Below are 25656 nucleotides of genomic sequence, written 5' to 3'. Positions count from 1 at the left end.
CAGAGGGAACACTTAAATAATGGCACCGACGTTGTGACGGTAAAACAATATCTAGTATTTATCAGTCAAATACTTGCTTGATATATACACTAGCATGCATGCATGCCCGTTTTAAACATTGTCATATACAGTCAGCCAATATAATTATACTGATAAACAAATGATCATTATTCGTGAACGAAAACAAGGCAAAGGAGTAGACAATGTTTTTTAAAAATATCTATTGCTATTCATCAATTTACATACAGCAATTTGGATAGCTGAGGCTGCCTCCATGTTTACATTGGCATTGTCCGGTTACAGTGTTGCATTCCGAGTTAGAATCCTCAGTCGCGCAATCAGGACCTAATGAAAATAAAACATGTCGTGTTAATGGTTATACAGTATAACAAGTGCATGCGTATCAAATTGGATATGTTCTGGAAAACCAACAACATAATATCCATTTCTACATCAACTATTGGTGAATATCAATTCACCCTTTATAAAACACTGCAGAATCCTTGGCTAGGGTGAATGCCTCACCTGCTATCCCATCTAAAAGGCTAAGGTTGTTAGCTTAGTTAAACGAAACACACAATATCCTATTTGAGGGATGGATTACGTTGTTTCACGATTTAAAGATTTCGGAGGGAACACTTAAATAATGGCACCGACGCTGTGACGGTAAAGCAATATCTAGTATTTATCAGTCAAATACTTGCTTGATATATACACTTGCATGCATGCATGCCCGTTTTAAACATTGTCATAAACAGTCAGCCACTATAATTATACTGATAAACAAATGCTCATTATTCGTGAACGAAAACAAGGCAAAGGAGTAGACATTTTTTTTTAAATATCTATTACTATTAATCAATTTACATACAGCAATTTGGATAGCTGAGGCTGTCTCCATGTTTACATAGGCATTGTCCGGTTACAGTGTAGCATTCCGAGTTAGAATCCTCAGTCGCGCAATCAGGACCTAATGAAAATAAAACATGTCGTGTTAATGGTTATACAGTATAAAAAGTGCATGCGTATCAAATTGGATATGTTCTGGACAACCAACAACATAATATCCATTTCTACATCAACTATTGGTGAATATCAATTCCGATTAGTAGGTAACCTTGAATTACATTCGAGATCATTATCGAAAATTCAAACGCTACGAATTTAAATGCATCAGGTCAAGTATATTGATTTCAACCAATGAGAAGAACAAATGTTGTTGGTTTTATATTCGGTTGATTCGTTAATTATATTGTCCACGATTTCACTATCACATAGTCTTTATGGTATTGGAAAAATAGCTAATTTTCCAAACACAAAATACACGAGCACAGTTGTAGTTGAGATGAAGCGTCGTTTATAAATATCTGTTTAAGCATGTTTACATAGGCTCACTAATACTTGCGTAAAACACGTGCTTCTTTGAATGTCATATTCATTTGAACCTTGTAAACAAACCCGGATGACGTATCATACAGATATAAATCCAAATATACCAGTTCCTGTAATTTGGATTTGGAACCTCTCTATTTTGTTTAAAACTCTTGATCCCAGTTCGAATAGAGACCTGAGCGCATGGGTAGTTAATCGTTGGAGATAAAGCAGGACCTGTAGGGTTCTTAAGGGCAGATATGTTTACCAAACATAATTAGATCATCCCTTACAAAACAAAGTGTCAACAATATGATTTATATTATGCTGTAACAACATGTATCACATACGAGGTTATGTTGATATATTTATTTAATCTACCTTTTATTTCTTGTTTTTTGCTACTCTCACTTACAGCAATTTGGAAAGATTCCCTCGAAGTCGCAGACACAGGCACTCTGGAATACACCACTACAGCCCTCGGCGGCAGCGCAACATTTCGCTTCATCATCACTGCTACAATCCGCACCTGGAAATATTTGACGCTTCCTTCAGTTGATATCCTTTTATTTATTTTGATGATCAATTCACCCTTTATAAAACACTGTCGAATCCTTGGCTAGGGTGTATACCTCACCTGCTATCCCATATAAAAGGCCAAGATTGTTCGCTTAGTTAAACAAAACACACAATATCCTATTTGAGGGATGGATTACGTTATTTCACGATTTAAAGATTTCAGAGGGAACACTTAGATAATGGCACCGACGTTGTGACGGTAAAACAATATCTAGTATTTATCAGTCAAATACTTGCTTGATATATACACTAGCATGCATGCATGCCCGTTTTAAAACATTGTCATATACAGTCAGCCAATATAATTATACTGATAAACAAATGATCATTATTCGTGAACGAAAACAAGGCAAAGGAGTAGACAATGTTTTTTAAAAATATCTATTGCTATTCATCAATTTACATACAGCAATTTGGATAGCTGAGGCTGCCTCCATGTTTACATTGGCATTGTCCGGTTACAGTGTTGCATTCCGAGTTAGAATCCTCAGTCGCGCAATCAGGACCTAATGAAAATAAAACATGTCGTGTTAATGGTTATACAGTATAACAAGTGCATGCGTATCAAATTGGATATGTTCTGGAAAACCAACAACATAATATCCATTTCTACATCAACTATTGGTGAATATCAATTCACCCTTTATAAAACACTGCAGAATCCTTGGCTAGGGTGAATGCCTCACCTGCTATCCCATCTAAAAGGCTAAGGTTGTTAGCTTGGTTAAACGAAACACACAATATCCTATTTGAGGGATGGATTACGTTGTTTCACGATTTAAAGATTTCGGAGGGAACACTTAAATAATGGCACCGACGCTGTGACGGTAAAGCAATATCTAGTATTTATCAGTCAAATACTTGCTTGATATATACACTTGCATGCATGCATGCCCGTTTTAAACATTGTCATAAACAGTCAGCCACTATAATTATACTGATAAACAAATGCTCATTATTCGTGAACGAAAACAAGGCAAAGGAGTAGACATTTTTTTTAAATATCTATTACTATTAATCAATTTACATACAGCAATTTGGATAGCTGAGGCTGTCTCCATGTTTACATAGGCATTGTCCGGTTACAGTGTAGCATTCCGAGTTAGAATCCTCAGTCGCGCAATCAGGACCTAATGAAAATAAAACATGTCGTGTTAATGGTTATACAGTATAAAAAGTGCATGCGTATCAAATTGGATATGTTCTGGACAACCAACAACATAATATCCATTTCTACATCAACTATTGGTGAATATCAATTCCGATTAGTAGGTAACCTTGAATTACATTCGAGATCATTATCAAAAATTCAAACGCTACGAATTTAAATGCATCAGGTCAAGTATATTGATTTCAACCAATGAGAAGAACAAATGTTGTTGGTTTTATATTCGGTTGATTCGTTAATTATATTGTCCACGATTTCACTATCACATAGTCTTTATGGTATTGGAAAAATAGCTAATTTTCCAAACACAAAATACACGAGCACAGTTGTAGTTGAGATGAAGCGTCGTTTATAAATATCTGTTTAAGCATGTTTACATAGGCTCACTAATACTTGCGTAAAACACGTGCTTCTTTGAATGTCATATTCATTTGAACCTTGTAAACAAACCCGGATGACGTATCATACAGATATAAATCCAAATATACCAGTTCCTGTAATTTGGATTTGGAACCTCTCTATTTTGTTTAAAACTCTTGATCCCAGTTCGAATAGAGACCTGAGCGCATGGGTAGTTAATTGTTGGAGATAAAACAAGACCTGTAGGGTTCTTACGGGCAGATATGTTTACCAAACATAATTAGATCATCCCTTACAAAACAAAGTGTCAACAATATGATTTATATTATGCTGTAACAACATGTATCACATACGAGGTTATGTTGATATATTTATTTAATCTACCTTTTATTTCTTGTTTTTTGCTACTCTCACTTACAGCAATTTGGAAAGGTTCCCTCGAAGTCGCAGACACAGGCACTCTGGTCTACACCACTACAGCCCTCGGCGGCAGCGCAACATTTCGCTTCATCATCACTGCTACAATCCGCACCTGGAAATATTTGACGCTTCCTTCAGTTGATATTCCTTTATTTAATTTGATGATCAATCCACCCTTTATAAAACACTGTCGAATCCTTGGCTAGGGTGTATACCTCACCTGCTATCCCATCTAAAAGGCTAAGATTGTTCGCTTAGTTAAACAAAACACACAATATCCTATTTTAGGGATGGATTACGTTATTTCACGATTTAAAAATTTCAAAGGAAACACTTAAATAATGGCACCGCCGTTGTGGCGGTAAAACAATATCTAGTATTTATCAGTCAAATACTTGCTTGATATATACACTAGCATGCATGCATGCCCGTTTTAAACATTGTCATATACAGTCAGCCAATATAATTATACTGATAAACAAATGATCATTATTCGTGAACGAAAACAAGGCAAAGGAGTAGACAATGTTTTTTTAAAATTTCTATTGCTATTCATCAATTTACATACAGCAATTTGGATAGCTGAGGCTGCCTCCATGTTTACATTGGCATTGTCCGGTTACAGTGTTGCATTCCGAGTTAGAATCCTCAGTCGCGCAATCAGGACCTAATGAAAATAAAACATGTCGTGTTAATGGTAAAACAGTATAACAAGTGCATGCGTATCAAATTGAATATGTTCTGGAAAACCAACAACATAATATCCACTACATCAACTATTGGTGAATATCAATTCCGATTAGTAGGTAACCTTGAATTACATTCGAGATCATTATCAAAATTCAAACGCTACGAATTTAAATGCATTAGGTAAAGTATATTAATTTCAACCAATGAGAAGAAAAAATGTTGTTGTTTTTTATATTCGGTTGATTCGTTAATTATATTGTTCACGATTTCACTATCACATAGTCTTTATGGTATTGGAAAAATAGCTAATTTTCCAAACACAAAATACACGAGCACAGTTGTAGTTGAGATAAAGCGTCGTTTATAAATATCTGTTTAAGCATGTTTACATAGGCTCACTAATACTTGCGTAAAACACGTGCTTCTTTGAATGTCATATTCATTTGAACCTTGTAAACAAACCCCGATGACGTATCATACAGATATAAATCCAAATATACCAGTTCCTGTAATTTGGATTTGGAACCTCTCTATTTTGTTTAAAACTCTTGATCCCAGTTCGAATAGAGACCTGAGCGCATGGGTAGTTAATCGTTGGAGATAAAGCAGGACCTGTAGGGTTCTTAAGGGCAGATATGTTTACCAAACATAATTAGATCATCCCTTACAAAACAAAGTGTCAACAATATGATTTATATTATGCTGTAACAACATGTATCACATACGAGGTTATGTTGATATATTTATTTAATCTACCTTTTATTTCTTGTTTTTTTGCTACTCTCACTTACAGCAATTTGGAAAGATTCCCTCGAAGTCGCAGACACAGGCACTCTGGAATACACCACTACAGCCCTCGGCGGCAGCGCAACATTTCGCTTCATCATCACTGCTACAATCCGCACCTGGAAATATTTGACGCTTCCTTCAGTTGATATCCTTTTATTTTATTTTGATGATCAATTCACCCTTTATAAAACACTGTCGAATCCTTGGCTAGGGTGTATACCTCACCTGCTATCCCATATAAAAGGCCAAGATTGTTCGCTTAGTTAAACAAAACACACAATATCCTATTTGAGGGATGGATTACGTTATTTCACGATTTAAAGATTTCAGAGGGAACACTTAAATAATGGCACCGACGTTGTGACGGTAAAACAATATCTAGTATTTATCAGTCAAATACTTGCTTGATATATACACTAGCATGCATGCATGCCCGTTTTAAACATTGTCATATACAGTCAGCCAATATAATTATACTGATAAACAAATGATCATTATTCGTGAACGAAAACAAGGCAAAGGAGTAGACATTTTTTTTAATATCTATTACTATTAATCAATTTACATACAGCAATTTGGATAGCTGAGGCTGCCTCCATGTTTACATTGGCATTGTCCGGTTACAGTGTTGCATTCCGAGTTAGAATCCTCAGTCGCGCAATCAGGACCTAATGAAAATAAAACATGTCGTGTTAATGGTTATACAGTATAACAAGTGCATGCGTATCAAATTGGATATGTTCTGGAAAACCAACAACATAATATCCATTTCTACATCAACTATTGGTGAATATCAATTCACCCTTTATAAAACACTGCAGAATCCTTGGCTAGGGTGAATGCCTCACCTGCTATCCCATCTAAAAGGCTAAGGTTGTTAGCTTAGTTAAACGAAACACACAATATCCTATTTGAGGGATGGATTACGTTGTTTCACGATTTAAAGATTTCGGAGGGAACACTTAAATAATGGCACCGACGCTGTGACGGTAAAGCAATATCTAGTATTTATCAGTCAAATACTTGCTTGATATATACACTTGCATGCATGCATGCCCGTTTTAAACATTGTCATAAACAGTCAGCCACTATAATTATACTGATAAACAAATGCTCATTATTCGTGAACGAAAACAAGGCAAAGGAGTAGACATTTTTTTTTTAAATATCTATTACTATTAATCAATTTACATACAGCAATTTGGATAGCTGAGGCTGTCTCCATGTTTACATAGGCATTGTCCGGTTACAGTGTAGCATTCCGAGTTAGAATCCTCAGTCGCGCAATCAGGACCTAATGAAAATAAAACATGTCGTGTTAATGGTTATACAGTATAACAAGTGCATGCGTATCAAATTGGATATGTTCTGGACAACCAACAACATAATATCCATTTCTACATCAACTATTGGTGAATATCAATTCCGATTAGTAGGTAACCTTGAATTACATTCGAGATCATTATCGAAAATTCAAACGCTACGAATTTAAATGCATCAGGTCAAGTATATTGATTTCAACCAATGAGAAGAACAAATGTTGTTGGTTTTATATTCGGTTGATTCGTTAATTATATTGTCCACGATTTCACTATCACATAGTCTTTATGGTATTGGAAAAATAGCTAATTTTCCAAACACAAAATACACGAGCACAGTTGTAGTTGAGATGAAGCGTCGTTTATAAATATCTGTTTAAGCATGTTTACATAGGCTCACTAATACTTGCGTAAAACACGTGCTTCTTTGAATGTCATATTCATTTGAACCTTGTAAACAAACCCGGATGACGTATCATACAGATATAAATCCAAATATACCAGTTCCTGTAATTTGGATTTGGAACCTCTCTATTTTGTTTAAAACTCTTGATCCCAGTTCGAATAGAGACCTGAGCGCATGGGTAGTTAATCGTTGGAGATAAAGCAGGACCTGTAGGGTTCTTACGGGCAGATATGTTTACCAAACATAATTAGATCATCCCTTACAAAACAAAGTGTCAACAATATGATTTATATTATGCTGTAACAACATGTATCACATACGAGGTTATGTTGATATATTTATTTAATCTACCTTTTATTTCTTGTTTTTTGCTACTCTCACTTACAGCAATTTGGAAAGGTTCCCTCGAAGTCGCAGACACAGGCACTCTGGTCTACACCACTACAGCCCTCGGCGGCAGCGCAACATTTCGCTTCATCATCACTGCTACAATCCGCACCTGGAAATATTTGACGCTTCCTTCAGTTGATATTCCTTTATTTAATTTGATGATCAATCCACCCTTTATAAAACACTGTCGAATCCTTGGCTAGGGTGTATACCTCACCTGCTATCCCATCTAAAAGGCTAAGATTGTTCGCTTAGTTAAACAAAACACACAATATCCTATTTTAGGGATGGATTACGTTATTTCACGATTTAAAAATTTCAAAGGAAACACTTAAATAATGGCACCGCCGTTGTGGCGGTAAAACAATATCTAGTATTTATCAGTCAAATACTTGCTTGATATATACACTAGCATGCATGCATGCCCGTTTTAAACATTGTCATATACAGTCAGCCAATATAATTATACTGATAAACAAATGATCATTATTCGTGAACGAAAACAAGGCAAAGGAGTAGACAATGTTTTTTTTTAAATTTCTATTACTATTCATCAATTTACATACAGCAATTTGGATAGCTGAGGCTGCCTCCATGTTTACATTGGCATTGTCCGGTTACAGTGTTGCATTCCGAGTTAGAATCCTCAGTCGCGCAATCAGGACCTAATGAAAATAAAACATGTCGTGTTAATGGTAAAACAGTATAACAAGTGCATGCGTATCAAATTGAATATGTTCTGGAAAACCAACAACATAATATCCACTACATCAACTATTGGTGAATATCAATTCCGATTAGTAGGTAACCTTGAATTACATTCGAGATCATTATCAAAATTCAAACGCTACGAATTTAAATGCATTAGGTAAAGTATATTAATTTCAACCAATGAGAAGAAAAAATGTTGTTGTTTTTTATATTCGGTTGATTCGTTAATTATATTGTTCACGATTTCACTATCACATAGTCTTTATGGTATTGGAAAAATAGCTAATTTTCCAAACACAAAATACACGAGCACAGTTGTAGTTGAGATGAAGCGTCGTTTATAAATATCTGTTTAAGCATGTTTACATAGGCTCACTAATACTTGCGTAAAACACGTGCTTCTTTGAATGTCATATTCATTTGAACCTTGTAAACAAACCCCGATGACGTATCATACAGATATAAATCCAAATATACCAGTTCCTGTAATTTGGATTTGGAACCTCTCTATTTTGTTTAAAACTCTTGATCCCAGTTCGAATAGAGACCTGAGCGCATGGGTAGTTAATCGTTGGAGATAAAGCAGGACCTGTAGGGTTCTTAAGGGCAGATATCTTTACCAAACATAATTAGATCATCCCTTACAAAACAAAGTGTCAACAATATGATTTATATTATGCTGTAACAACATGTATCACATACGAGGTTATGTTGATATATTTATTTAATCTACCTTTTATTTCTTGTTTTTTGCTACTCTCACTTACAGCAATTTGGAAAGATTCCCTCGAAGTCGCAGACACAGGCACTCTGGAATACACCACTACAGCCCTCGGCGGCAGCGCAACATTTCGCTTCATCATCACTGCTACAATCCGCACCTGGAAATATTTGACGCTTCCTTCAGTTGATATCCTTTTATTTTATTTTGATGATCAATTCACCCTTTATAAAACACTGTCGAATCCTTGGCTAGGGTGTATACCTCACCTGCTATCCCATATAAAAGGCCAAGATTGTTCGCTTAGTTAAACAAAACACACAATATCCTATTTGAGGGATGGATTACGTTATTTAACGATTTAAAGATTTCAGAGGGAACACTTAGATAATGGCACCGACGTTGTGACGGTAAAACAATATCTAGTATTTATCAGTCAAATACTTGCTTGATATATACACTAGCATGCATGCATGCCCGTTTTAAACATTGTCATATACAGTCAGCCAATATAATTATACTGATAAACAAATGATCATTATTCGTGAACGAAAACAAGGCAAAGGAGTAGACAATGTTTTTTAAAAATATCTATTGCTATTCATCAATTTACATACAGCAATTTGGATAGCTGAGGCTGCCTCCATGTTTACATTGGCATTGTCCGGTTACAGTGTTGCATTCCGAGTTAGAATCCTCAGTCGCGCAATCAGGACCTAATGAAAATAAAACATGTCGTGTTAATGGTTATACAGTATAACAAGTGCATGCGTATCAAATTGGATATGTACTGGAAAACCAACAACATAATATCCATTTCTACATCAACTATTGGTGAATATCAATTCACCCTTTATAAAACACTGCAGAATCCTTGGCTAGGGTGAATGCCTCACCTGCTATCCCATCTAAAAGGCTAAGGTTGTTAGCTTAGTTAAACGAAACACACAATATCCTATTTGAGGGATGGATTACGTTGTTTCACGATTTAAAGATTTCGGAGGGAACACTTAAATAATGGCACCGACGCTGTGACGGTAAAGCAATATCTAGTATTTATCAGTCAAATACTTGCTTGATATATACACTTGCATGCATGCATGCCCGTTTTAAACATTGTCATAAACAGTCAGCCACTATAATTATACTGATAAACAAATGCTCATTATTCGTGAACGAAAACAAGGCAAAGGAGTAGACATTTTTTTTAAATATCTATTACTATTAATCAATTTACATACAGCAATTTGGATAGCTGAGGCTGTCTCCATGTTTACATAGGCATTGTCCGGTTACAGTGTAGCATTCCGAGTTAGAATCCTCAGTCGCGCAATCAGGACCTAATGAAAATAAAACATGTCGTGTTAATGGTTATACAGTATAAAAAGTGCATGCGTATCAAATTGGATATGTTCTGGACAACCAACAACATAATATCCACTACATCAACTATTGGTGAATATCAATTCCGATTAGTAGGTAACCTTGAATTACATTCGAGATCATTATCAAAAATTCAAACGCTACGAATTTAAATGCATCAGGTCAAGTATATTGATTTCAACCAATGAGAAGAACAAATGTTGTTGGTTTTATATTCGGTTGATTCGTTAATTATATTGTCCACGATTTCACTATCACATAGTCTTTATGGTATTGGAAAAATAGCTAATTTTCCAAACACAAAATACACGAGCACAGTTGTAGTTGAGATGAAGCGTCGTTTATAAATATCTGTTTAAGCATGTTTACATAGGCTCACTAATACTTGCGTAAAACACGTGCTTCTTTGAATGTCATATTCATTTGAACCTTGTAAACAAACCCGGATGACGTATCATACAGATATAAATCCAAATATACCAGTTCCTGTAATTTGGATTTGGAACCTCTCTATTTTGTTTAAAACTCTTGATCCCAGTTCGAATAGAGACCTGAGCGTATGGGTAGTTAATTGTTGGAGATAAAACAAGACCTGTAGGGTTCTTACGGGCAGATATGTTTACCAAACATAATTAGATCATCCCTTACAAAACAAAGTGTCAACAATATGATTTATATTATGCTGTAACAACATGTATCACATACGAGGTTATGTTGATATATTTATTTAATCTACCTTTTATTTCTTGTTTTTTGCTACTCTCACTTACAGCAATTTGGAAAGGTTCCCTCGAAGTCGCAGACACAGGCACTCTGGTCTACACCACTACAGCCCTCGGCGACAGCGCAACATTTCGCTTCATCATCACTGCTACAATCCGCACCTGGAAATATTTGACGCTTCCTTCAGTTGATATTCCTTTATTTAATTTGATGATCAATCCACCCTTTATAAAACACTGTCGAATCCTTGGCTAGGGTGTATACCTCACCTGCTATCCCATCTAAAAGGCTAAGATTGTTCGCTTAGTTAAACAAAACACACAATATCCTATTTTAGGGATGGATTACGTTATTTCACGATTTAAAAATTTCAAAGGAAACACTTAAATAATGGCACCGCCGTTGTGGCGGTAAAACAATATCTAGTATTTATCAGTCAAATACTTGCTTGATATATACACTAGCATGCATGCATGCCCGTTTTAAACATTGTCATATACAGTCAGCCAATATAATTATACTGATAAACAAATGATCATTATTCGTGAACGAAAACAAGGCAAAGGAGTAGACAATGTTTTTTTTTAAATTTCTATTACTATTCATCAATTTACATACAGCAATTTGGATAGCTGAGGCTGCCTCCATGTTTACATTGGCATTGTCCGGTTACAGTGTTGCATTCCGAGTTAGAATCCTCAGTCGCGCAATCAGGACCTAATGAAAATAAAACATGTCGTGTTAATGGTAAAACAGTATAACAAGTGCATGCGTATCAAATTGAATATGTTCTGGAAAACCAACAACATAATATCCACTACATCAACTATTGGTGAATATCAATTCCGATTAGTAGGTAACCTTGAATTACATTCGAGATCATTATCAAAATTCAAACGCTACGAATTTAAATGCATTAGGTAAAGTATATTAATTTCAACCAATGAGAAGAAAAAATGTTGTTGTTTTTTATATTCGGTTGATTCGTTAATTATATTGTTCACGATTTCACTATCACATAGTCTTTATGGTATTGGAAAAATAGCTAATTTTCCAAACACAAAATACACGAGCACAGTTGTAGTTGAGATGAAGCGTCGTTTATAAATATCTGTTTAAGCATGTTTACATAGGCTCACTAATACTTGCGTAAAACACGTGCTTCTTTGAATGTCATATTCATTTGAACCTTGTAAACAAACCCCGATGACGTATCATACAGATATAAATCCAAATATACCAGTTCCTGTAATTTGGATTTGGAACCTCTCTATTTTGTTTAAAACTCTTGATCCCAGTTCGAATAGAGACCTGAGCGCATGGGTAGTTAATCGTTGGAGATAAAGCAGGACCTGTAGGGTTCTTAAGGGCAGATATGTTTACCAAACATAATTAGATCATCCCTTACAAAACAAAGTGTCAACAATATGATTTATATTATGCTGTAACAACATGTATCACATACGAGGTTATGTTGATATATTTATTTAATCTACCTTTTATTTCTTGTTTTTTGCTACTCTCACTTACAGCAATTTGGAAAGATTCCCTCGAAGTCGCAGACACAGGCACTCTGGAATACACCACTACAGCCCTCGGCGGCAGCGCAACATTTCGCTTCATCATCACTGCTACAATCCGCACCTGGAAATATTTGACGCTTCCTTCAGTTGATATTCCTTTATTTAATTTGATGATCAATCCACCCTTTATCAAACACTGTCGAATCCTTGGCTAGGGTGTATGCCTCACCTGCTATCCCATCTAAAAGGCTAAGATTGTTCGCTTAGTTAAACAAAACACACAATATCCTATTTGAGGGATGGATTACGTTATTTCACGATTTGAAAATTTCAAAGGAAACACTTAAATAATGGCACCGACGTTGTGACGGTCAAATACTTGCTTGATATATACACTTGCATGCATGCATGCCCGTTTTAAACATTGCCGTAAACAGTCAGCCAATATAATTATACTGATAAACAAATGGTCATTATTCGTGAACGAAAACAAGGCAAAGGAGTAGACATTTTTTTTAATATCTATTACTATTAATCAATTTACATACAGCAATTTGGATAGCTGAGGCTGCCTCCATGTTTACATAGGCATTGTCCGGTTACAGTGTTGCATTCTGAGTTAGAATCCTCAGTCGCGCAGTCGGGACCTTATGAAAATAAAACATGTATTGTAGTGTTAATGGTTATAAAGTATTAAAAGTCCATGCGTATCAAATTGGATATGTTCTAGAAAAACAACAACATTATTTCTATTTCAACATCAAATAGTGGTTAGTATCAACCCCATAGTCTTTGTTTTATTGGAAAATTAGCTAAAACTTTCCATACACAAAATACACGAGCACAGTTGTGGTTGAGATGAAGAATCGTTTTTAAATATCTATTTAAGCATTTACACATAGGTTCACTGATACCTGCGTAAAACACGTGCTTTTACAAATGTTTATAATGTATTGTTATATTTAAATGTAATTCAATACATTTCTCCATGTAAATATCAGCTTTCATTTTCTGCAGGAACGGTTGAACTAGGTGGTTGGGAGCCTCATAATCTCCTCATAAACATTTTTTTTTGTTTGGCCTAATATTTCAAAAAGGGTTTTAAGTTAGTTATTTATACAGATTAGGTCATAATCATTTTTAGAACTTGTTGATTTTTTTTTAAAACATCGATGTTTCAGTTTTTACGTGGTCACCACAGTATGTTAAATTCGTTATGCCGTATGGCTTTTGCAGTACAGCTTGATTTTTTTATGGCTGATATGTTTATGGCAATTATGTATAGTTTATGAAAACAGTGATATCTCTGGTAAATTTGATACCATGCTATAACCAAAATGTTTAAAATAGTCATAAAATAATGGATTTCTTTTACCAGGGTAGTATCGTTTATTCAAAAAAAATCTGAAATGAAAGCATGGTATTCGAGTTTAAATAAAAATCTTAATTCGAATGGATGTTTTTATTGTGCGTTTAAGAACTAGAAATGAAACAAATGAAGAAGTTCTCAATCTGATAGTGATTTAAAATGATGCTTATAAAGATATATTTATAAAATATTGGTACATATAGATAATTAGAGATTTGATAAGCATGAGTGTAGCTATAATGGAGGTAGTGCAAAACATAAAGTGTACGTGTATTTGTACGCGTTGCTACACGAACAAGTTAAAGCTGCAGTTAAGAAAAATCACATCTTCAAATTTGTACTTGCATAAATCACATGATCACGGATACTCGCATAAAACACGTGATCATGGAAACTCGCATAAATCACGTGATCACGGATACTCGCATAAATCATGTGATCACTAATACTCGCATAAATCAAGTGATAACAGATACTCGCATAAATCACGTGATCACGGATACTCGCATAAACCGCGTGTTCACGGATACTCGCATAAATCACGTGATAACAGATACTCGCATAAATCACGTGATCACGGATACTCACATAAATCACGTGATCACTGATACTCGCATAAATCACGTGATCACTGATGCATGCATCAATCACGCGATGTGAACTTCTTGCTGCCATTTAAGATTTGTACAATATATACCTACCTGAATGATGCTCGCAAAATAATCAGTCCAAATGTGTGAGTGTTTTTGTGTTATGTATAGTGTTTCCTGATCTCGGTATTGAGAGATTTAACACATGATCCATTATCAAATCAAAGTTCGATTACCGGCCTGAGTGGATGTGAGATTGGTCGCTGGTCACCGAGCGGGTCCTGTGGGGTCCTGTAGGGTTCTTCAAGGAACCCCGAGTTATACTACACCATTGGATTACCGCTGGTGTGTCCACAACCATGAGCATCATAGTTTTGTTATAACTTATAACTCGGGGTCTAGTATGCAACGATTGTGAAATAACTTATAACTTATAAGTTATTTCACAATCGTTGCATACTAGATGAATTTTCATTCATTACCCTCACTTACAGCAATTTGGAAACGTTCCAAGGAACGTGCATGCACAGGCACCCTGGTCAACACCATTACAGCCATCGGACTCCAAGCAACAGAATGCATCATCGTCAGTGCTACAATCCGAACCTGGATAGCGGTTCGTTTATGAAAATATAAATTCAATCTGTTTATTTGTATAAAAATAGTTGGCTAAAACAGGCATACAGCTATGGTGAGTTTTTCAACAAAATTCTTCATCGATACAGAAACGCTGGACGAGTCAGTAAGCTCATATTTCTTTGTTTTGGGAACGATTGGTAAGATAGATTTAAGAAAAACGCTTTGTAAATCACGCTCGACCCTTGTCCTTTGTACATGAAGTACTAGCCCATATTTTTGAAACTGTTTAAGCTTAACAGACTTGAGAAGCTTCAAAGTGCCAAAATACAAACTTAAATTAAATTTTGATTAATAAGAAATGGTTTGTTTCCATTATCATTAAAATATTTCCTAACAAAAGAATTAAAACTTTAAAAGAAGTTAATATTACGCAAATTATGAAAAAAATATGTAAAAAAAGTGAGCTTAGCTTAATCCTGTTATAAGGAACTTATAAAGTTTCGTGAAATTGGGGGGCCTGGTCAAGAGAGTGGTAAGGACACACTGTTACAGAATAAGTAGGCAACTTTATCTTACATGGTTCACAGTCTCCTGATGTAGCATTGCAAAAGTAAGTAGAATTACAGTCAACGCCTGGTTGTGTGCAGTTGTCTGAAATAAGCAATCGACGTTATACTGTTAAGTAAATGCATAACACTATTTGAATACAGAGCACGCTATAAGCGAGTATGATTCGCTTGTTTTATATATAAATGGAGCAATCGGAAGTCATTTTATCTCCCTTTTTTAGTGTTTGTTGTTTATCTCTCTACATTTGGTAATGTTTGGTAATCTTCTAGAAATAACCAATGTTACTCATGACATTATAAAGATATGTTGTGTCGCAATGCAATATGGCCCGTAATTTTGGCCCTTGATAAGTCGGAAGAAAAATTCCTAATCTAAGATGCGATTTGCTCTATTAAGAAACGCTAGTACATGAATGGCAAACCGTTAATGCTCTCAGATAATATGAGTCATTACCAGAAATCCCGCTACCACTGCTGCTGCTGCTGTGGCTGCCGCTGCTACTGCCGCCGCTGTTGCTGCCACCGTTGCTGTTGCTATCGCTGTTGCTGCCGCCGCTGCTGCTACTGCCGCCGTTGCTGTAGCCACCGTTGCTGCTGCTATCGCTGCTGCTGCTATCGTTGTTGTCTCTACCAGTACTCAAGCTCTCCACATCTGAGCTACTACTGTCTCCTTTGTCTCTGTCGCAAAATAAATATGGATTGAGCGTCACTTTTTATTATATAGAACCGACCATCTAAAACAGAAAACCTACGAAAAGGTAATGTGTTTACGTGCCCAAACAAGCAGCATATAAGAGGTGGTTATTGTAAACTCATACAACAGAAATATACAGTCGAAACTCGCTATGCCGTACTCTGTTATCTCGATGATCTGGTTATGTCGAACGTTTTTCAGTTGTTTTTTTCGGTTTAATGATACACTATAAATACTTCGGTAGTATCGAATGTTCGTTATTTCGATGTATTTTTAGAGGTTTTAGAGTTTTGACTGTACATGAAAATCATGCAAACAATCAAAGTATATATTATTGACAAATATCAATATGCTAACTGGAAAATGTATCGTATTTCATGTTTAACTGCTTACGGTCTACGATTGCGGATTGGATCGCAGCATCCCATGGCAATAAAACCGGCAAAACACACCTGTAACGACACATACAACAAAACTTATTAGTAATGCTCATAGACCGCAGTCTGGTTTCAATTAAAATTATTTTTCCACTGATACTTTATTGCAGTATGCACGAAATAAATTATTCCGTCCTTGATATAATAAGCAAATAAGATGAAGCAGAACGGGGCTATTGTTGAGAACATCGTTTAAGTTAACAACGTGAATGACGACATCGTTGTTAACTTTTAAACGTGAACTTTTTTGTGTTGTTTCCACAAATATTGATATAAGTAATTACAGTTTAAACCTTGGCTCAAATCCTGTTAGATAAACAGCAGGGCAGATATAAGAACGATGTAGCATATCGGATTACTGGTTATAAAAAAACTGACCTAAGAATGAAGTCACTGATGTATGACCATAAGATTGACTTAAGTTGAAAATTAAATACCATTCAGATTACCATTCGGAACTCCTCGGCCATTTTTATCGCAAACTACCTCGGATGTATATGGACGGTTTACAATTTCAGAAATCGGTTCACTTTAACTACGCTGCAAGTAGAACGCGTAGTAATTTCAATTTATCAGTTAAACTTAATGACTTGACTCTTGGGAATCTTAATTAAGTCGATACTTTATTGGCCATCAATTTAAACATATATCTACATATAAAGGCTTAAACACTACACATAATTAATAATATAATTCAAACCGATGATTTTACAAACAACTTCTACTGATGTACCGGCATACACCCGAGGTTGATTTCCATAAAAACGGCCGAGGAGCTCCGAATGCCCAGATCACAAATGTGTCCATTACAATCCCAGAGCAATAAAGATTTGAATGATAACGATGATGGCGTTAACAACATTGTTATCTTGAACAAAGTTCTGAACAATCGGCCCTATGTTAATTGAACATGCTGTTGATCCTATTTTTTATCGTGCAACATACAATCATAATAACAGGCGCGTAGGAAACAAATTGATAATGGGGCCAATAATATCGCTTAACGCCCTTTAATTATACTTTTGAAAATATTAATCTTTTTTTAGTTTTTATGTACATATTTCTTTTCTAAAAACAAACTTGGAGCAAGTCCCATATACGACTTTGTCTGTGTTATGCACCAGTCAATTGTAACCATGCACCCCCCCCCCCCCCCCCCGCCAACAGGACCGGGTATAGCGGGGACGAACTGCTGGTAAAATCCCCGCCAAATGCCCCCGCACCCAAGAGACCCTAGGTTAGGCCCATTCCCCGCTGTTTTTGGCTTGAAGACAAAACCACCGCATTCACCCGGCAATGCGGGCCACCTGGAAGATAATTACACGGCCCATTTCCCCGGCTATCCCCGGTATACCCCAGACCTGGGGGCTGCGTGGTTACAATTGACGTGTGCATTAGAATTAGCAATTTTACTTTGGGATGGTTGTCTTTACTTTCCTCTTTTTAAATAATTATATGTTTTTCAAGACTGGCATTTTTGATATATAGGGGATATTATTATAGGACATTTTCCTATCACGTCGTGTTCGGTGAGTAAACACGTATCCATCGAGACCGCAGGTGGAGACGAATATATGTATACTCACCGAACGAGACGTGATGCAGGTCACCGGAAAAGCGTTTTATCGTTATATTCGATTTATAATATACCTTGGCTGCCCATCTTATGATCCCTTTTTATTTTTGGTTTCAATTTTATTCAAAATTACCGCCGTCTGTCAAATGTCAAAATATGAAAAATGGCTTTCGCGTATGAATACATGTGTTACGTACTTAAGTGCATTGAAGTCAAGGGAGACTACTACAGCGAAACGAAGTCAGAAGTTACACTATTCCCATTATTGAGCAAAATAAGAAAAAAAAAGTAGTTTACCGCTTATACCAAATTGCTTATACGAAAACAATTATTAAATAAATGTCACAGCACAAAAGAAAACAGCAAAAAACGGTACTTATTTTACGAGTATAAACTAATCATCATTTCCTATAGACGTAAAGCGGCCATTTTTAACAAAGTGAATATTCGTTTGATATTTTGACGATCATTTTATGCAGAATTGAGGAAAGTTCGGGAGTCAATCGATATTTCTATCGATGACGCGAATTTGCCTTCTTATTTGTATTGGCAAGCCGCTCATGTTTATGATAATGCTACAATTTTTTAACTTCGAAGTTGCAAACAACTGTTGCCTAGATAGATTGGAAGTGTTCTCTGCTTCGTGCTTATCCTCATTTGTTTCTTTAAACAACAATGATTCTGAATATCTACATGCTTCTAGAGCGTGAGTTAGATTTGATTATTTTTTTTTTCTTTTTGAGATCTCGAGCACCCCTTTTATTTGCCCCGTAAATAAGGACCATGGGGTCGGGATTATTTTATGTATATTAAAGTTGACAGGTTTTACCAGTTTTTTTTGTCACGCTATTTTTGCAACGCAAAAGTAGTTCCGAGACTACACACGCTACTCGCATGATACGGAATCAGAAAACGACAGTATGGTGATATGGATTTTTCAATATGACCTCTTATTTCGCGTGAAAGTCACTTAAATTCATGGCATATAAATATAGAGAGAGGATAATTGCTATATTTCACGAGACAGAGTGGTATAGCCACGAGTGAATTATTTATTTTTGGTGTTCACCCTGTGAAATCTCTATCGAGTTTACACTGAAATCAATATTTTATTGTTTTATTATTATTGCCTAAGAAGAATAAAAAGACTTAAGTGTAGTTTTTCAGAGAAACGCATCAAATTAAAAGCGAACGTAATTTCGGAAATGACGTGATTGCAATTGTGTCCCAGTCCAGTGCGCGCTGACGTTTTATTTTAAAGTGAGAGCGGGTTAAAATTTCAAAACAATGAAATATATCACCGGAAAAGCATATATATAATAAACTCATTTCGTTGATGCTGCTAGGATGCACTATCGTCACATTTGTTAACCTTTTATTTTAGGATGTGAGTATATTGTGTTTATGTATCACTACAAACTTTAAAATCGTCATTTATATTATGAAGAATCGAATTGTAGTATGCACGTAATTAATGGAGTTGGGACGTTAAAAATGTAGAAGAAAAATGTATTTTAAAATATATCCGTTAATTATCTTTACAAACATGCTGTGAATTGTGTCATAAGATCTCGCAAGTCGAAATTGTTTTTGAATGTCGGTTCGTGACTCTTTACTCTTTCAATATGGCAAAATCAAAACAACTTTTTTCGACTCTCAGAACCTAACGACAACATTGCCAGCAACAGAAAATGCTAACTTAAAGGTTTAATAAACGCATTTTCCGTGCAAACCCTGTCTTTTATTTAGAGAGCGGATTGGATCATTTTTTTATTCACTTATTCTTTCATCGAAAGTGAGCGCACTTGTCAACTATAGTCATGAATACCTAGGCTCGAGTATTCAACGTGTCCACATAGTTTCTCGCCATTTCAAACATGTTATATTAACAAGTTTATAACATTATATCAGTACATTCGCACTTGAGTTTCTAAATGATGAAATTTGCGTTCAGTTCGCATGAGCCGGGCGACCGTTGGTAAGTTTTGCAAGAAAGAAACGCTCTGATTTGACGCTGGTGAAACACCGCGTGAAGAGATCTTAGTATGATCTACTTTCATAGACTGTCATGTATTTTTGCGAGCTAGATCAATCGTCTAAAACTTGGCAATTGAAGAAAAAAAGCACATACTGACAATGCAAAATGTTAGGAAACGTTAACAGAAAACTAAATTATACAATTGTGACGCTTTAATTACCGTTCCCTGGCAATTATTCATAAAATCACCGTGACCATATATTGCTATGCTAAATAACCAGGGTCATGCATATGCAAAGACACGAATTACAATATCTCGATTAACTTTCTAGAAAATTAGATAATCATTAAAAATTTAATCATTATCGAAAAGTTGTTAATGTAAATATAAGGTTTGATTTATCTTTGCGTGTGCATGCAGAAGGAACGCGTGGCCGCGATTTTGCAAGCGCGCGTTTTCATACTTCATGAACGCAAGAAAAATAAGAATCAATCCTTAAAAACACAACAATATGTAAGAAATAATGCAATGAAGTTAAATGAAATGATGAAAATGAATTGCAATACTTTTCTGTACATGTTTTAGCTTTAAACATTATGATATTAAATAAATAATGCTCGTGTTCAAACGAACAAATTAATTAATGACTAATTAAACTTCAGGCGGAATTACTAGAGACTGTCGGACACGCACCTTTGAAACGCAATAATGACAAGAAACAGATCCGCACAAAGGTTTACTGTAAATGTAAGAAGCAATCATATATTTATTTAAACAAAAATCGAATTCAGGGCGTTTTTGTCGATACCAAACCAGTTTCAGTTTCAATGGTTTCAGCAGTTTCGAAACCGGTTTTGATAGTTTTGCTTGACGTAACAAATGCATTTTTTTGTGTACAGTGTCAACAACACGGCGGAGCATATTTATAAACTGATCAGTCAAAACCCAATTATTAATATTACCTTTTTCATTTAACTCATTTGCCCATTGTAAGGCATTGTTAACAAAAACATCACTTTCAGCCATGTTGTTTTCAAAGTAAACTAGTTTTCGGATGGAACGAACCTATGAAACCGCGTCCGGTAGGGGTTTCAATAGTTTCAAAAACCTATTTCGGTTTTCGTTTTAAAGCTTTAAAACAGGTTTTGGTTATATTTGAAACTGTTACAACAAATACACAATTTGTGAAACCGAAACCAGTTTATTACCAACAAAAACGCCCTTTAAATGTTTTAAGCAACTTACGATGAACACAGAAAACTTCATCTTTAATCCACTTCTGTTAGTCTCCAGAAGACTGGTGTTCAACTGAAAACAAGTGTCTTTTTATAACGAAAATGAAAACTTGCTTACTTTGTGAAACGTGGCAACTTTTTCCAACTTCATTGTTGAACATCCAATTGAAAACATTACATCTGTTCATATAAAATTATTCAGCACCATTTTTACAATAAGTATATTTTTCGATGCTAGCGCTAGATAAGATGTGTTTGATTAATATATTCAACATAAACACGAACACAGAAAACAACTTCTGTTACTTTCAGAAATGATTCATTTTTTTTCACAATTCCTTGAAAATTAACGCGAACACAGAAAAACAACTTCTGTTACTATCGGAAATGAGTCCTACTTCGATAATTCATTAAAAATATACACGAACAAATTATATTATAGAAAATAAAACAAAATACCAACCTCTGTTGCTTTTAGGTATAAAAATGATTCCTATCAGGAGTATTTTTCTAATGTGTGTTTGTCGGTTAATGTCTAACACAGTAGTCTAGGCCATTTACAAAAGTGTTTTTGAATATTCTTTTCGAAAATGACTGACCCATTTAATATCCCCCACCCAGCTCTTTAATAAGGGGAAAGGCATACCAGGTACAAACGAAGCTCGAACGCGGTACGCAAAATCTGAGTATGAACTGGCAAATAACAGTATGGGAACGATTGTCAATGTACATAATATATATAATATATTGTCCAAATATTAGTTCCAATCTGTAATAAGCTTTAAGATTGTGGTTCGTTGCAAAAGGTTAATGAATACTATTTTTTAAAGCTCGATTGTGAGGAAAGCCGATAGCACTCGCGACCGTTTTTTTTTTGGTAGAATCAGTACGGAAGTCCATTTTGAGACGCCTTGGAAAGTTTAACTGGTGGATATTGAACCCACATCGTCTTATGTTAGAGGCGGACACCTAAACCACTACGCCAAATACTCAAGCCCTTGTTGTTACCTTATTAACTTAACTTGCATCCCAAAAGGACCAAACACTTTATTATGTTAAAAAATGTCAAAAAGGTCTTCGCTTAATATGTTTATGAAGTGATTTTCGGTAATCAGGCAATCCAGCTTCGATTTCCGGTTGCGGTGGCTATTTTCTCACTGCGATTTATCCATGTTTATTTTCTGGGACGGGGTTCCTTCGCATGCTGCGGTCTCTTTTATGTGCTTATATGTTATAGCAGAACACAGGGCATTGACGGGGTCGACAGATAGGAAACGTCTCAAGAACGTAAACAGCCTGGTTATACGTACAACGTTTTATATTCTTATTTCACTCTAAAACAACTATCGAGTTCTATGTGTCCCTATCTTAAATCAACCATACGTTACCAGTATGAATATATTAACATTGTTTCGTTTTGTTTTCTTTATACTAAAATAATTGGCAATATCAATCAATCAGACAAAATAGTCAGTGGCCTGAAAATATACTATACATATATAATTTATATACTGGCACATATGGTTCCATCACGCTTAAATGTATTTCGATATATATATTTATTTCTGAAATCTGAGATGAAATCATGTATAAATTATACGAATAACATTAACAGAGAAGAACTATTATCACACATGTTCCAAGAACTAGAAAAAAACAGTATGTAAATTTTATGAAACTATAACCCCAATACATCTTTAAACATTTTCGAAACAGACAACGTTATATTTTTCTTAATGTCTGTTAACATGTACTTTCATCATGTTGTTACAAGATAAAGAAGTATTGTTTACTTCTTTTATATAAAATCTATTTACGATTTTTTCTTCTTTTTGACACACACACAGTATTACTAAAGAACAAAGTATAAATCTTCTTTTTATTAAACTAGAAAAACGTTAAAGTTATAAATAAATAAAACATAAAATAGACACATGAATTAAACAGAAGTTTAGATCAGTAGAAGGTTTCAATTCCAAGACCTCTGGAGGCTAAAATAGGTATTTACCGCTGAACCACTGGGGCTGCGACATGCTTCATCACGTTAAGGGGTATATTGGACTCACCCCTTGGTCGGTCGGTCAGTGGTCCCATTGCATTTTTTAAAACTACTAAATGGAAACTTCATACAATGACAACACACAATAACAAGAAGTGCAGTGTACAGGAACCATAACTCTACTTTAGCTATATACATGGTTATTGACCCTTGTATTTTTTTTCTTCAGCATAACTTGAAAACTACAACATTAAATGGAATCTAATTGTATACAACCCTTCCAGGTAGAACCCAATAAGAGAAGGCTCACTGTACAAGAACCATAAGATTATTTAAGCAAATAACATTTATTGCCTGTGCTGTGTGTTTGTTGTCAAACATTTGTCCTGCCAAGAAGCTGAAACTTATAAAACGTATTACAACTTTAAACAATGGTAGAACACAAAGAGAGAAAGTGCAGTGAACAAAAATCATAACTCTATGTTAGCCAATTACAGAGTTACTGACCTTTGTTTCTTTTTCTTGTCCGGAGGATAACTTTAAAACTACTGGATGGAAGAAAAAGTAAGTTTTGTCATAGAAAAGTATCCTTCCCAGGTCCAACACAGCAATGGCTCAACAATGGGGATAAGTAAATAATCCTCTCAAGTATAAAACAACTAGGGTTCAGTCATACGGATAAATGAATATCTCTTCAAGGTCCAAAACAACTATGTTTCAGCCATGGGGGAAATAATATCCCTCCCAGTACCAACACAACAACGATTCATCCATGGGGTTAAATACGTATCTCTCCCAGGACCAAAACAACCGCGGTTCAACAATGGGGATCAAATAATAACCCTTCCAGGACCAAAACAACTATGGTTCAGCTATGGGGGGAAAGAAGTATCCCTCCCAGGACCAACATAACCACAATACAGCCATGGGGTTAAATACGCATCCCACCCAGGACCAAATAAAACGCGGTTCAACCATGGGGATAAAACAATAACCCACCAAAAACCAAAACAAGCGCGGTTCAGCCAAGGAAAAAAACGTCTCCCTCCCAGGTCCAACACAACCCCGGTTCAGCCATTGGGATAAATGCTGATCCCACCAAGGTCCAAAACAACCGCGGTTCAACCATGGTGTTGGGAATCCATCCCAAAACCAACACAACCACGGTTCAACCATGAATATAAAAAATAACCCTCCCATGACCAAAACAACCGCGGTTCAGCCATGGGGATGAAAACGTATCACTCCAAGGACCAAAACAACCGCGGTTCAACATGGGGATGAACACGTATCTCTCCCAGGACATAAACAACCCCGGTCCAGCCATCGGGATAAATAAAAAACCTCACAGGACCAAAACAACCCTTGAGATAAATACGTATCCCTCCCAGGACCAAGATGAACACGATTCAGCCGAAGGGAAAATACGTTTCTCCCTCAGGTCCAAAATAACTATGGTTCTGCCATTGGGATAAATAAATGGTCCTCGCAGGACCAAAACAACCGCGGTACAACCATGAAGATGAATTCAAATCCTTCCGAGGACCTAATCAACCGCGGCTCAACATTGGGGATAAATGCGTATCCCTCCCAGGTCAAACACAACCGCGGTTAAGCCATTTGGATATATACGAATCACTCCCAGGACCAAAACAAGCGCGGTTCAGCCATGGGGATAAAATCGTATCCCTCCCAGGACCAAAACAACCGCGGTTTAAACATGTGGATGAAAACGTATAACAACCATGGCTCAGCCATAGGGAGAAATAAATTACCCTCGCAAGACCAAAACAACCGCGGTTCAACCCTTGAGATAAATACGTATCTCACCCAGGACCAAAACAACTATGGTCGAGCCATGTGGATAAATATAAATCCTTACTAGTACCAAAACAACCGCTGCTCAACCATTGAGATAAAACAATAACCCTCCCAGGACCAAAACAACCGCGGTTCAGCCATGGGGATAAATACGTATCTCTCCCAGAAACAAAGCAAACGCGGTTCAGCCATGCGGATAAAAACAAATCCCTCATAGGACCAGAACAACCACAGTTCAGCCTTAGGGATAAATAA

The 25656-nt window shown here is 35.9% G+C and overlaps 1 protein-coding gene across 1 annotated transcript in view; it reads right to left on the bottom strand.

The window, feature by feature from the left end:
• The window catches only part of LOC128219114 (balbiani ring protein 3-like), a 37039-nt gene extending 19778 nt beyond the window's left edge, over positions 1–17261 (bottom strand). The window contains exons 1-10 of the mRNA XM_052926936.1: positions 17241–17261; positions 16748–16806; positions 16115–16338; positions 12561–12674; positions 11078–11191; positions 8971–9084; positions 7488–7601; positions 5380–5493; positions 3897–4010; positions 1787–1900 (exon numbers count right to left, since the gene is read on the bottom strand). Coding sequence (XP_052782896.1) covers positions 1787–1900; positions 3897–4010; positions 5380–5493; positions 7488–7601; positions 8971–9084; positions 11078–11191; positions 12561–12674; positions 16115–16338; positions 16748–16806; positions 17241–17261 — 1102 coding nt within the window. The remainder of the gene's footprint in view (positions 1–1786; positions 1901–3896; positions 4011–5379; positions 5494–7487; positions 7602–8970; positions 9085–11077; positions 11192–12560; positions 12675–16114; positions 16339–16747; positions 16807–17240) is intronic.
• Positions 17262–25656: the final 8395 nt, after the last annotated feature.

The sequence above is a fragment of the Mya arenaria genome, chromosome 15 (assembly GCF_026914265.1).
Source record: "Mya arenaria isolate MELC-2E11 chromosome 15, ASM2691426v1".
Classification (NCBI taxonomy): Eukaryota; Metazoa; Mollusca; class Bivalvia; order Myida; family Myidae; genus Mya; species Mya arenaria.
Note: the sequence above shows the minus strand (reverse complement) of the source record. Positions and strands in the feature narration are given on the sequence as shown.